General features: G+C 57.9%; 5 protein-coding genes across 5 annotated transcripts; 3 read left to right on the forward strand and 2 right to left on the reverse strand.

The window, feature by feature from the left end:
• Positions 1–1,138: 1,138 nt before the first annotated feature.
• Positions 1,139–2,058, forward strand: INS49_009745 (uncharacterized protein; the record flags this gene model as incomplete). The annotated part of the gene is made up of 3 exons (XM_043170473.1): positions 1,139–1,151; positions 1,223–1,333; positions 1,472–2,058. 3 exons carry the CDS (start codon positions 1,139–1,141, stop codon positions 2,056–2,058), a joined length of 711 nt encoding a protein of 236 aa, XP_043025038.1.
• A 966-nt stretch (positions 2,059–3,024) lies between these two features.
• On the forward strand, positions 3,025–4,596 carry INS49_009746 (uncharacterized protein; the record flags this gene model as incomplete). Its single annotated transcript, XM_043170474.1, has 3 exons — positions 3,025–3,265; positions 3,373–4,120; positions 4,173–4,596. 3 exons carry the CDS (start codon positions 3,025–3,027, stop codon positions 4,594–4,596), a joined length of 1,413 nt encoding a protein of 470 aa, XP_043025039.1.
• Positions 4,597–5,052: 456 nt separating this feature from the next.
• INS49_009747 (uncharacterized protein) lies at positions 5,053–6,607 on the reverse strand (the record flags this gene model as incomplete). The annotated part of the gene is made up of 5 exons (XM_043170475.1): positions 5,053–5,080; positions 5,164–5,934; positions 6,003–6,364; positions 6,458–6,543; positions 6,601–6,607. The coding sequence occupies 5 exons, from the start codon at positions 6,605–6,607 to the stop codon at positions 5,053–5,055; spliced, it is 1,254 nt and encodes a 417-aa protein (XP_043025040.1).
• Positions 6,608–8,355: 1,748 nt separating this feature from the next.
• On the forward strand, positions 8,356–9,237 carry INS49_009748 (uncharacterized protein; the record flags this gene model as incomplete). Its single annotated transcript, XM_043170476.1, has 1 exon — positions 8,356–9,237. The coding sequence occupies one exon, from the start codon at positions 8,356–8,358 to the stop codon at positions 9,235–9,237; it is 882 nt and encodes a 293-aa protein (XP_043025041.1).
• A 186-nt stretch (positions 9,238–9,423) lies between these two features.
• On the reverse strand, positions 9,424–12,942 carry INS49_009749 (uncharacterized protein; the record flags this gene model as incomplete). Its single annotated transcript, XM_043170477.1, has 5 exons — positions 9,424–9,541; positions 9,726–9,839; positions 10,056–12,219; positions 12,274–12,668; positions 12,728–12,942. The coding sequence occupies 5 exons, from the start codon at positions 12,940–12,942 to the stop codon at positions 9,424–9,426; spliced, it is 3,006 nt and encodes a 1,001-aa protein (XP_043025042.1).
• Positions 12,943–13,473: the final 531 nt, after the last annotated feature.

Below are 13,473 nucleotides of genomic sequence, written 5' to 3' on the forward strand. Positions count from 1 at the left end.
CCTGGGCCCGGACGTCTGTCTCGCAGGGAGCAGCTAGGCAGTCTTTCATGCCGGGACTATAATAGCGTGCCGCAATAACGACAAAACAGACCCTGATTCATCCCGAACCTAGGTATGTGGTCGAAGCCTTGGCCCCGGTAGCAGGGCAATAGATCTGGCGGACCAGGGGCTCTGGGACGGCGATCTGTGTTTGACATTCCTTGGGGGCCTTGCACGCTTGTCCAAGCTCCTGCGATCGTGAACACTCGGTCAAATTCCCGGGCCACTATCAATAACATTAATAACATCTGTGCGATCGGTCGGCCTGTTCAGCGATAGCAGACTGGTGGTACTCGGGCTCGAGTCGTTTCATCCCAAAACTAAATCCGTAGCCTGGGGTGCACTGGGTTTGTTCCCCCCCATAGAGAGAAAGATATTATTATAAAGTTTCCCAACCTTTTTCATTTTCTTTACCTTCCCCACGAGTGTAAGCACACAACAGCCCCCAGAATCCCCTCGATCAGAAACAGGTTCCACAAGGTGCTTTTCGCGCAGCCCGTAGCGTCAAGAATACCCGGCTGACAGTCAGTTGCTGGCGTCTAAAATTCGCTCACCGTTTTCTGTGTCCCCGAGTGTGGTCAACTACCGCGCGCAGATACTCCGTGTTCCCCGGGCCAGGTACGTATCTATCTTGCATCACCCCCTTCTGGATCTGGATCTGGAACCTCGAGGGATCGCTTCTTCGGCTTCTTCTCTGACGCGACTGCAGACCCATCTTGTGGACCACAGCTTTCCCCATCTTGCCGGTCAGGGCCCAGTAATTCGCTATTGCATCGCGAGTTGCTTCCAAGCACCGGAACGGTCCGCTGCATCAGACACGCATAGCCCGTCAAGCCGACCTTGCAAAGCGGCACCATACCCGCCCCATCATCCCGGCCTCGTGCTTCACCGTTCACTGCCCCTTCCCCCTTCTATTGAGAGAAAACGTCACAGGGGATTCCATCCGCAAGACCGAGGAGCCAGCGAGCCAGCGAGCTTGCTCCGGGCCATTTGAAGCGCGTGCATTAGCCGACGCGTCCTTTGCGTCTCTCAGCGTATAAATACCACCAGCAAGGTCGGACGAACTTCTGTCGCTGGAGACACAAGCACATTTCCGAAAATGGCTCACCAACGTAAGTGGTCCCATGCGATGCACTCGCTCGCAGATGTCTCTCCCACTGACCGCTCGTCTTTGCCGATGCAGAGGACACCTTCCAATATGCCATGAGCTCGAACGGGGCGTGGGCGGGCTACAAGGCGTACCAGAATCCGCAGTTCTTCCCGAAGCTGGCGAGCGGCCAATCGCCCCAGATCCGTAAGTGTCTCATTGACCCCCTGCACGGCGAATTGGGGATGCGGCTCATTTAGACTTTCATGCCTTCTGAGGATCGCGTTCTGGCCCGCCAAGAGTCTCGAAAAATGACAACTGACTAATGGCACAAAACAAAAACAGTCTGGCTCGGTTGCTCCGACTCCCGCTGCCCCGAGACGACGATCCTCGGCCTCCAGCCGGGTGACGTCTTCGTGCACCGCAACATCGCCAACATCATCTCGGCGACGGATATCAACACGTCGGCGGTGATCGAGTACGCGGTGGCGCACCTCAAAGTCAAGCACGTCGTGCTGTGCGGGCACACATCGTGCGGCGGCGCGGCGGCGGCGCTGTCCGACTCGAGGGTGGGCGGCGTGCTCGACACGTGGCTCACGCCGCTCAAGGCGGTGCGCTACGCCCACGCCGACGAGCTGGCGGCCATCCGCGACGACAAGGAGCGCGGGGTCCGCATCGCGGAGCTCAACGTCGAGGCGGGCGTCAAGGTCCTCATGGCCAACTTCACCGTCCAGGAGGCGATCCGCGACCGCGGCCTCGAGGTCCACGGGTGCCTCTTCGACATCAGCTGCGGCAAGATCAGGGACCTCGGGTTCGGCAACACCAAGGCAAAGACCAATGGGCACCGCAGCCCCGGGCCAGATGAGATCATCCGGGGCAACCACGCGACGCTGGTCTTCCGCAGCGGTGGTGCCTCCATGACGGGTCGATAGAGATGTGTGCGTGTGTGGTGTGTTTCTGCTTGTTAGTTCCTAAATTACTGTACCTGGCGTTCGAGCATGTGCGTTGGGCGATTGACCTGGGCAGAGCCTTTGAGTCGTGGGCCCTTTTGGGGGAACCCTTGGCGGATGGATTTGGGCATGATGTTTATGCACCTGGAAACGGGGATCTGTTTGGATACTCAAAAGAGAGCGTCAGTTGCATTGTGAGACCGGTCGAGGAGGCACGATCTCATCATCTGTATTCAAGAGGAGCGTGGCGTGGGAGCGTATAGATTGAGTCAATGTCTGAAAGCCCGAATAGGACTCCGATTTCTTTTTTGCAAAATTCTGTCTCTGCCGCAGTCAGTCAGTGCCTTCACATGCCATGTCTTTGCGGTGTCAACCCCGCCATACGAGGGACAAAGTGCCCCTCAGCCACTGTAGAGCTCCGTAAACCGGCCTCTGTTCTTGATTGAAGATCCAAAGAGGTCCCAACACCATGCATTCCAACTGCCGTGGGCCCCAGTGCTGGTGGAAAAGTGCAATGACGTGAATCCGATCTTGAAAACGTCTTGTTCAGACAACCGTAATTGGGCACCGTTGACAAAGGGCTCGCCCCGTGCTGTCTCCCATTAGCGGCCCTTGGCAATGCGAGTTCCCCAGTCACAGAACATCACTACCTGGACCAGCGAGACCCGATCCATCACCAACCACAATTGCCGCCAGGTGCGAATCAGCCTGAACCATCATTGCCTGTTTGAATAAACGGCATCGACACTCGAAATCGAATCCGAATCTGCATTGCTCGGAGCCTGCCAAGTGGACAAGGCCAACTATTGCCGTCTCAAAAGTCGCAGCGAGGTCATTTCGTCTCAGCATCCGGTGCTTGACACCAGCTACGCCCCGCCCCACCCATCAGCCAAGCGAGTTATACATTGTCTCATATACTAGATCTTTTCTTTTCAACCTCCTAGCGCAATGTCTCTCACAGTCCTCACGGACGAGCAGATACGACTACTGCTCGAGTCCTTGACCGCGGACGAGCTCGAGTCCTTCGTGCTGAATCTCAAGGGCGCCCTTCATGATTACTCAAACGGTTCCCAGGTGCCCGGAGTGTCCGATATCCACCAACCTCACCGGCAGACGGTAAATTCCTCAAGGACTGGCGCAACTACGCTGTTCATGCCCTCGAGCAGCCCAGCCGGCGTCGGTGTCAAAGGTGCGCACCCGCTTGTCCGGCCCTGGCCCTGGCCCTTGGCTATAGCTTCACCCTTGCCCTTGCCCCGGGCCTCAAACCTATATGCCCCTGCTGATCAGACGAGATAGTCATCACCCTCTCACCACCCCAGTCAAAACAAGATGAGGCGGGAGGGAAACCCAAGATCAAACCCGTCGGCGCCATCACGCTCTTCTCCGAGACGGGCCAGCCCGTCGGCATCCTGCACGCCTCGCAGCTGACGGCGTTCCGGACCGCCCTCGCGTCCGCCTGCCTCGTGGTCCGCCGCAACCGCGTCCACACCGTCACGGCCTTTGGCTCCGGCGAGCAGGCCTACTGGCACATCCGGCTCGCGCTCATGCTGCGCGGCTCGACCATCCGCCAGGTCAACGTCATCAACCGCCGCTTCTCGGAATCGTGCAAGCACATCCTGAAGCGGCTGTACGCGGTCCCCGCCGCCGTCAAGGAGCGCGAGGGCTGGCAGGACGCCCAGTTTGGTATCCTCACGCCCGGGTACGGCGAGTTCGACCGTCTGCTCAAGGAGCAGGTCCGAGCAGCCGATGTTATCTTCTGCTGCACGCCCAGCAGGGAGCCGCTGTTCGACCACTCCTTCCTCACCAACGGCGAAGGCCGCCGCAAGGGCCGGCTTATCGTCGCCATCGGCAGCTACACGCCCGATATGCTCGAGATCCCCCTCGAGGTGGTGCACCAGGCCGTCCGGACCCACGAGCCAGGTCACAGGCACTTTCACAAACACGCCACCGAGGGCGGTGTCGTCATCGTGGACACCCTGGACGGCGCATTACAGGAGGCCGGGGAGATCATCCAGGGCGGCCTGACGCCCAAGCAGCTTATCGAGTGAGTTCGACCGGAGAGGTTCTTTGGAAACGGGCATGCTAACTTAACACAGGCTGGGCGAGCTGGTCATGCTGCACCGCATCAAGATGGACGAGGAGTCCTCCTCAGACGATACGGGCAGCCTCATCTCCAGCAGCGGCGCCAGCACGACGCCGTCCTCGGACCTCGAGAAGCTGAGCCTCGGCTCCGGGCCGTCCATGTCGTCCGTCTACAGCAGCAACACCGACGAGTCGGATAGCCGCCCGCCCAGCCGCCCGGGCTCGCTGTTCCACAGGCGCAAGACCAGCCAGAGCAGCAGCTCCGACGGCGCCGGCAAGAGGAAGAAGGAGCGCGAGGACCATATGTGCCGCTGGCTGCAGGCGGGCAACGTCATCTACAAGAGCGTCGGCCTGGGGCTGATGGACCTCACGGTCGGGATGAAGGTGATCGAGTTCGCTCGGGACAAGGGCGTCGGCACGCACGTGGCTGGGTTCTAGGGGGGCACGACGCAGCTGCCGCAGCTTTCGCGGCTCATGAGCGACTTTTTGGTGCCCGCGGTTGAGACGGGTGAGGGCCCGCCAGCCTGATCGTAGGTTGCTTCCTGTTAGACTGTAGAAATGCACGTATTGGGGCGCGCAATCGTGTAGCACATGTAGGTAGCATATTGCTCCATGTGCGGTGAATCTTGTACGTCGCTGGATCGGTCCTGTCCTGGTCCAGATCTTCCGAGACAAGTTACATGCACTGCGGCGAGCTAGGAAGTGGCTTTTACCGACTCCGCGGAGGGCGTCTGTGCGGTTTTTGCTTCTAGAATGGTCGCACGAGGAGATGTTACGGAAGGTGGCCATTCCACAGGCTATACTCGGGTCGACGACACAAGAGACTTGCTTGTCAGGTCGTGGCTCAAAATGCAAAGCTGGCAAGATCATATTTTTATACTACAGCTATACAATCTACTCGGCAACCCAGACAGCAGCCATTCTAGAAGGGGGAAGTATGTTAGCATTTGCTGAGAGATCCTCAGGGAACGAAGTGAGAGTGGAAAGCAATGTAGAATGACTTACCCCATGCCCGTACCGATACACATGCTCGTGACGCCGATCTGCTCGCCCCTCCTCTTGAGCTCGTACAGCAGGGTGGAGACCTGCCTGGCGCCGGTGCAGCCGAGCGGGTGGCCGAAGGCGATCGCGCCGCCCTTGGGGTTGATCTTCTCCTGGGGCAGGCCCAGCTCGTTGGCGCACCACAGGCACTGGCTGGCAAAGGCCTCGTTGATCTCGAAGATGTCGACGTCGTCCTTGGTGATGCCCGTGAGCTCGAAGACCTTGGGGATAGCCTTCCAGGGCCCGACGCCCATGAGCAGGGGCTTGACGCCGACGATGCTGGCCGCCACGTACTTGCCGAGGATTGGCTGGCCTAGGCGCTGGGCGGTGCTGCGCTTCATCAGCAGCACGGCGGCGGCACCGTCGCTGATCTGCGAGGCGTTGCCGGCGTGGATGCTGCCGTCCTTGGCGAAGGCCGGCTTGATCTTGCCCAGGGATTCGGCGGTAATGCCCGGGCGCACACCGTCGTCCTTGTCCACGACGATCTCCTTGGTCTCGCCCGACTTGGGGTCCTCGAACTTGACCTTGAGAGGGAGGATCTCCTGGTCGAACAGGCCCTGCTGCTGGGCCTTGAGAGCCTTCTGGTAGGAGCTGGCGGCGAAGGCGTCCTGGCTGGCCCGGGAGACGCCGCGGTCCTTGGCCATCTGCTCGGACAGGACTCCCATGGGAACCTTGCAGTTGGCAGCCTCGGGGTGGGACTCGAGGAGTTCTGAGAACTCAGAGACGGCGCCGGGGCTGTAATTGACATGTTTGTTAGCGTGTGGTCCAAGAAGATCGTAAAGAATGATAGGTCTTATGCGTACCCGTATTGCGTTGACATGGACTCAACACCGGCACCAATGCCGACCTCGATCATGCCAGTGCTGATCTGGTTCGCCACATCCACGCAGGCTTGCAGACCGGAAGAGCACTGCCTGTTGAGGGTTCGCACAGCGGTGCCCTCTGTGAAGCCGGCGACCAGGGCAGCGGCTCGCATCTCGGTGGCACCGCCACCGGGGGCAAGGACGGTTCCAACGCAGACATCCTCAACCAAGGTAGGGTCGATCTTGGAGCGGTCGATGATGCCCTTCAGTGCACCGGCGACCAGGTCGGAGGCCATGGTGTCCTTGAATCCACCCTTGCCACCCTTTGTGAATGCTGTTCGGAGGCATGCTGTCACGACGACCTAGAGCAGGAGCAGTGGAGGTCTGGTCAGCAAGTGTAGTGGCGGAGCTAGTAACCGGGAAGGAAGGTGCAACGAAAAGGGAGGTGGACTCACATCATCGGGGTTCTTCTCAAGGAGTCTCGCCTTGCCCTGCTTGGGGCTGGAGAGCTGGCCAGCGACTGCTGAGGTTCTATCGATAGCTGCGGCCACCTGGTCAGTCCGAGGTCCATTGGGAGCGGATGAGAGAGCTCTCCTACCACCCATCTTTGTGGTCCTGCTCGTCTGTCCGGGATACAAGTGATGCCTGAGATCGTGTCACGAAAGGCACGGTGATGCTGCAGGTAGGATAGGAGTGGAAGTGCTGTGTGTATGATGTCGTGGACAGACAAATCGAGGAATAGAATTGTGTTGTCTGATGCAAAAGCTGCCAGAAAAGAGGGAGAGGAATGTTGATGGTAATCTGGACCGCTGGCCTCGACGTGCCGAGGCACACGACGGCCGAACCCGAGCGATGTGGACTTGCTGCAGCGGCCGGAAGTCGGACAAGCAAAGAGGCTTGGCGTCATGGGACAGCACTGGTCCCTACAGCGTCTTCACATGCCAATCGCCCCTGCTGAATTGCTGACCTGGGCCGCCCACGGCAGGACGTGCAGGTCATTTGATGCACTAGAGCTGCGTCTGTGTCTACTCGACTTGCTGCATGTCGCTGCCGCGAGCGAGTAAGCGACAGTTTCACATGCTCACATGCTCGACCTCGACGTCAACCATGATCGTCCCCATCCCGACATAGATAATCGACTAATCCTCTCCGACAATCTGGGACATGCGGCTCTTTTCCCGGGGTAACTACTGCAACTGCCTTCCAGACCATGTGGAATCCGTTCTCTTATTATACCTTGTTAGTAGTCTAATCGGGTCGCTTGAAGCAGCAGGGGCAACAAGTCAGCAGAGGATGCAGCAATTTCGACCCTCATCATTTTGTCGTATGTCGCACTCATAAGCCTTACACTTATTTAACAATCCATCCTCCCTCCTATCCATCCATCAGTCAGTCCGTCAGCCAATCCATCAATTAATCAATCCATCAATCCATCCATTGACTTGTACACTGTCTGTGCAAGAGTGGACGGATGCCCAGCTGTGCAAATTTCATCTCGCTTCGCCCAAAACAGGTCAGGCTCCTGTCAATGGACCAACACCCAAAAACTGGCCGGATCCTTGCCCCACATCTTCGAGCGTTTGATCCTGCAGCCTCTTTACTGATGGCACTGAGATCTGGCGGACGGACCGGGTGCTGGCCTCTCCCTTCCATGTCATTCAACGTGCTCCCTAGAGCGACTACCCTGCCATCCACGATTGTGGGAGGCGGCTGTTTGGCGTTGAGTCCAAGCGCGTTGGCGACGGGACGCCCTACCGGCCATCCGCACCCAGATACGAAGTGTCATTTGGCTGTCAGACGCCGCCTGTTCCTTGATCACGCTACTGTGTGTGGCTACCAACGTGACGGTTTGGACAAAGCCCATGTCGCGTCCAATCTCGCTCTCATCGCCGGGCAAGGGTGACTGTGCCTGTTGGTCTGGAGCCTCTTTCGTGAGCTGCCAGACGCTTTTCCAACGGCAGGATCCAGCTTCTCTCATGTAGACTCGTCCCCCCTCTCTTTTGTGGCGTGCAAGTGTCCGGCTCTCCCATCTCCTTTTGTCCTTCTTCCGCACCACATTCGCCGGCCAGACGAAGAAGAAAAGACTTCCGTCTGTTCAAAAATTGCCCACGGTGACAGCGGACTTGTACCCCGGACCTGGCCACGCGTGCCGATACCACCAGCCTATGTCTTCTTGATCCGATTTTTCCTATCGACTGTGCCGCGACAATGGGCTTGGGCTTGAGCCGATCCTCACAGAAACTGGCGATATGAAGATGTGCTTCAATTGATTATATTCCTATCCTAATTATTATACACTCGTTTGACTCCGGTGCCAAGTATCACGAAAGTGACTTACTTGGTCCGGGCTACCATGACCACTCCTGCTTCCCTTTCCTTGACCGACAACTTCGCATCATCTTCCTCAAGCAGAATTCTCACGGTCACAATCACCCGAGACGATGCCGCCACTTCTGCCATCACGTCCACACTGTCGTCCGAGTCGGCCCTCATCACAGACACGCCAACAACAGTCAGCAGTGACCTGACTCTGGTCTATGTCTTCACAAAGTCCGCCACGGAGGGCTCGTCCTCATCGGGCTCATCATCAGGCAGCAACCCCTCAGGCCTCTCAACGGGAGCAATAGCCGGCATAGTGATCGGCTCCATTATCCTGCTCATCGCCCTCATATTAGTCGTCTTCTGCACTTCAAGGCGTTTTGCCAGGAAAAGGCGCCGGGAGGAGGCCAGCCTACACCCCTCAAATCACCACCGCACGAGCCGCGCCGCCCCCAGCAGCAGCAGCTACCACCAAGCCCGGTCGCAGCGGTCGACAGTCTACTCGTCCCCGTCGTCCCCGCCACAGGAGTTGGCCACGCATTTCAACCGGCTCGAGGTCGACGGCAGGGGCAGGCCCGTCGAGGTCCTGGGGAGCTACAAACACCCCGTGGAGTTACACGCCGGGAGCACCACAGACCTGGTGGCCCACGTGTGGAAGGGGGGCAGGTCACCAGTTGTCCCCAGCAAGGATGAAGGGAGTGTGATATATATCATCCCTGCGCGGAGGGGAGACGATATCATCTCGGATGCGGGTAGTGCGCGTTGTTTAAGCCCTCCCGGCACGTGGGAGACTGAATCGTTGGGGGCGAGTGTGTCTGGTCGGTCACGTATAATACCGGGGCCGGGCACTCACGCGACCCCCTCGAAGGCCTCGTCGAGGGATACGTTGGGGTACAGCACCCACACAAAAGAATAATACGTTATCTGTCAATGAACATCAACAAATTTCAATGGGAAGTGAAATGCTACTTCTGGTATCTCTAGACGCCTTGTTTATCGCGGCATGTCCTGACCCCTAACGCCGCCGACGCCCATTTTTCCCAACCATGGTACCACGCCAGCAGCCTTGCCCGCCTGAAAGCTCCGTTTCAGTACACCGATATCACAGCTTTCCTCGCAGGTTCCTCAACTTCGGGTCCGTATCAACGCCGAGCGCGTCTCGTAGGTTGATGTCGATGCCCTCCCTCTTCAGCCGCTCGGTAAGCTTCAAGACGCAGTACCTGTACGAGTAAGGAAAAGACGCAGGTTAGACAGACTCTGTGCGCGATTACTTGAGAAAAAACAGGGAGGGGTGGTCGGTGGGTCGGAGCAGCCGCTGGAAAGAAAAAGAAGGGAAAGAAAAGCAAGCAAGAACAAAAGGGGGACCGTCTCCCACAAGTATTGGTGTGTTGTGATTGCCCTCACATGAAGTCCTCGTCTTCCGTTTCCTCCCCGTTCTCCCCGAGGGCCAGGCGCGCCGCCTCGTCTGCCAGGTTGATTATGTCGTGCAGGAGCTCGTCGGTCCGACTCCTAGGGGGCCTTTTTCACGTGTGCAAATTTCTCCACGGTCAGCATGTCTCAGATTCAAATAACGCTTCTTGGTCCGCGGGTGTTTTCGGGGGAAGGGGGGTGGGGGGACACTCTTGAGGTCGGTGGCCTTCTTAAGTTCCTCCCGAGAATCACTGCTTTCGAGGGTGAGAGGTTGGGGGGGGGGGGGGGCGAAGGGGCGGTTGAAAGTAAGAGAGCTTTCATTACATCTGAGCCTGCGCCCAATCTAGCGCTTGTAGATAGGTTCGCATGTTGCTTCGTGGGTTGTCCAGCTGGGGGGCGCCGTTGGCGCTGCTCGGGCCGGGGACGGCCGGTACGGGAGGGTTATTCGCTCGTGCCGGAGCGACAGGGCCGGGGTTACTGGCGCCGCTGACACCATTGTTATTCAGCGTGGCCATTGCCGGCTCGCTCGGAGCTGGACGCACCTGCACCCTCACCTCGCCGGGCACGCCGTCGATGCGAAGGTTCGTAGTCTGTGCCGGGGCGGCGGCACTGGGCGGGGCGGGCGTGTTGTGCACCAGGTTGCGCAGGAAGGTGTTGGCGTCCTCGCAGCCGTCCATGAGCCACTTGAGGCAGAGCTGGACGCGCTCGCGGGCGTAGCGGTTGTGGTCGTCGTAGGTGCAGCAGTTCAGCAAGGCCACTATGCCATTGTGCCGTACGACCTGGGCCTGCACCGTCGGGTTGCCTGGACTGCTGCGACCGGAGGGCGGCTGCAAGAGGGCCGCGAGTATCTGCAAGATCTGGCCCTTGACACCGGCCCACGGGAAGGTGTGAGCGGACGGGGTCTCTCTAATGTTCGGATGGGGCGGGGGAGGGGGAGGAGGATCGTGGGCGTCATAGTGCTCGGTGACCGACGTCGATGCCGCCGGATCTGCTGGACGATGCTGTGAGCGATGGGGCACATCAACGAGGGGCTTCTTCGGCACGCCAGCCTCGAGGCCCTTCAGGAGGGCCAAAAGATCGTATGCCGCCTCCCACTCGATCAGCTTGTTCCGCGTCTCTAGGTCGTCCGAGACTGTGGTGAGGAAATCCAAGAACTGCACCAGGCCATCCTTGGCACGTTCCATGTCCCAGTTATCGACAGGGAAATCTGCCGGATCCATAGCGTTGTCCCGAATCTGCGCCTGAAGGTTCATCAGAGCCACACACTCCGGTACGATACGGCTTCTGAACGTGATGAAAAAGAAGTGGACCAATCTTATCGCCACCATCTGATCTTTGTTCTCTTCGGCCGGTGGGTTCTTGATCCGTGCTCGAAACATGTAGTTGATGAGGCGGAGGAGGATTGTCTGAGCAGGTGACACAATGTCCTTGGGTATCCTCAGGTTGTTCCAGGCGTAAGGAATCAGAGCGCTGTGATGAATGGCTTCCACGATTTGACTCGTAATCTGGAAGATGAGGGATGACTCGTCTTTCTCCCAGACCGCAATGAAGACAAGCATCTCTCGTAGAAGGCTCTTCCCGCAGTCTAGAGCCAGGAACATGCGACACCGCGTCTTTTGCAGATTCTCGCCTGCCCTAGTCCAACCGCTGCCGGCTGCGTCCAATATGCATGACTTGACAATCATGTGCAGGGCTTCGATCTGCTTAGGATCGAGTATGTTGGGTACCTCTGTAAGGAGACCGGTCATGGGGCCCTCGCCGTATGAGTCGTCATCGTCCACGTCCTCGTCCTCCACCATGTCGTCCGCGTACTCCTCGCTGTATTCCTCGGGGGCATGCTGATCACCTTCCTCCGGGTAGTCGGCCTCGTGGACGCCCTCTTGTGGCGACCCTTGTCTTTCGTGATCTTCGGCGCGATATTGATGGGCGTACCGGTTGACGAGGTTCTCTTTGCAGTTCTCGGTTCGCTTTTGCGCAAACTCTACCGAGGGCATAGGAACCACCCAGTCATCAAAGTTTGCGTCTCGTGCCTTGATCCACCACATGTCGACCTCTCGGGACACGCGCCCATAACACCTGTCCTGCTCAAATTTGTCTGTCTCCTCGGGTTTCCATTGTGGGTTGATCTTGTCGTTATCCTCTGGATCATCCGCCCTGACCTTCACTGAGCCCGGAGGCAGCCAGTTCCAGGCCAAAGGTGATATTGGTGCCAGTGCACCAGGGGGCTTTTGAGAGCGGTTCTCGGCGTAGTCCCTCAGTAGGCGGCGGGCTGTGTCACACATCGTTGAGTTGCGTTCCAGCCAATGCTGGACCTCCGTTTTGGCAACGTCGACTCGAAATCCTAGCCCATCGCCAAGTCCATCTTGGGGGTCATCGAGTGCGGCATCCTCGTCGAACAGCACATCAAACCAGAATGACATCTTGTTCCGGTCATTCTTGGCAGTCCAGTTGTGGGCCTGTTGTAATGAAGTGACCAGTATCTTCTTGTCTGGACAGTACGTTAGTACGATATATGGCCATATGGTATGCCGTGGTTTCTTACAAAGCTCAGTAATCTCATTGAGCCTCTGCCTTGAGTTCTCATCCAAGACCTCGCCGTCGTAGCCCTTGCTCGTAACGTTGACACAAAGAATGATGGTCTGGTATACCATTTGATCGAAGTGGACTGCTGCACACAAGTCTTGCGGTACTTCGGGTTCTGTTGTCACAAGAAGGTTGCGGGCGATGTGCATCAGTTTGTTAAGAATCTGCAGGTCGTCCTTGAGGCCTTGGTAGTTCTTAACGATGAGAGCCGTACTCTCTTGAGGGGTCACGCCCTTGTCAGGGTCATTCAGGCTTGCTAAGGGACCGACAGAGCGCGTGGTCAGATTCGGAATGGCAGCAGCAAAGATCCTCGTGAGCCATATCCATATGGCGACATTTCTTGAGAGAGCTTCTCTGTGGTGTGGTTCAGCACGTGCAGCGAGACAAGATTGTAGGGCAGATGAATAACTCACCGGACTTCTTTGGACGCATGGGTCTTCTCCAAGGTGCGTGATACCATTGAGACGACCTTGGAATTGGTCTGAGGGCCCATTGCCGGCGAGTCCGTATAGTGGCCCTCGAGGCATATGAGAGCGGCGGCAAAACATCGCTCCTCTATTGACTCGTTCGAGGACGTGCTGCTGTGAGAACCGGGCTCAACCTCATCTGTCGCCGAGCCGAGCGCCATGTTTTCGGCTGTGGCGGCAGGAAGCAGCCCAGTCTGGTCGGAGGTGATTGAGTCCTCGATGCAGGTGGTAGAAAGGTGCGCCTTATTCGACGTCTCGTCCACAGTAACAGCTTCAGCAACGGATTCAACAGTTGCCGAGGTCACACCAAAAGCTGTCTCTGATTTCAAGGGGGCAGATCTGCTGTCCTGCGACCGGCTTTCGTGTCCGCAACAGGCGGGAACCGCAGTGGTATCTTCGCTGGGCGAGAGCAGCAAGGATAGTGAGCGTGATGTAGGGCAAAAGCTTGATGGTTGAGCATTTCCGATGGCAAACTGAAGGAGCTTACCAACCCATGCACTCCTGTAGGTGGGTAGTGAGGTCGGTAGGTACGAGGCGGCTTGAATTTTGCAGCGGATCCCCGCCTAAGCTCACACCGGTGTAGCGGCACCACAACTCCTTCAGCCCTACGGAGCGGGTGCGTGCCAGGCACCTACCTCGTACCCAACCTGCCACCGTTTTGTAGGTGCCCAGCCGAGACAACAATTCTGGAT

This window comes from Diaporthe citri, assembly GCF_014595645.1.
Source record: "Diaporthe citri strain NFHF-8-4 chromosome Unknown scaffold_4, whole genome shotgun sequence".
Lineage (NCBI taxonomy): Eukaryota > Fungi > Ascomycota > Sordariomycetes > Diaporthales > Diaporthaceae > Diaporthe > Diaporthe citri.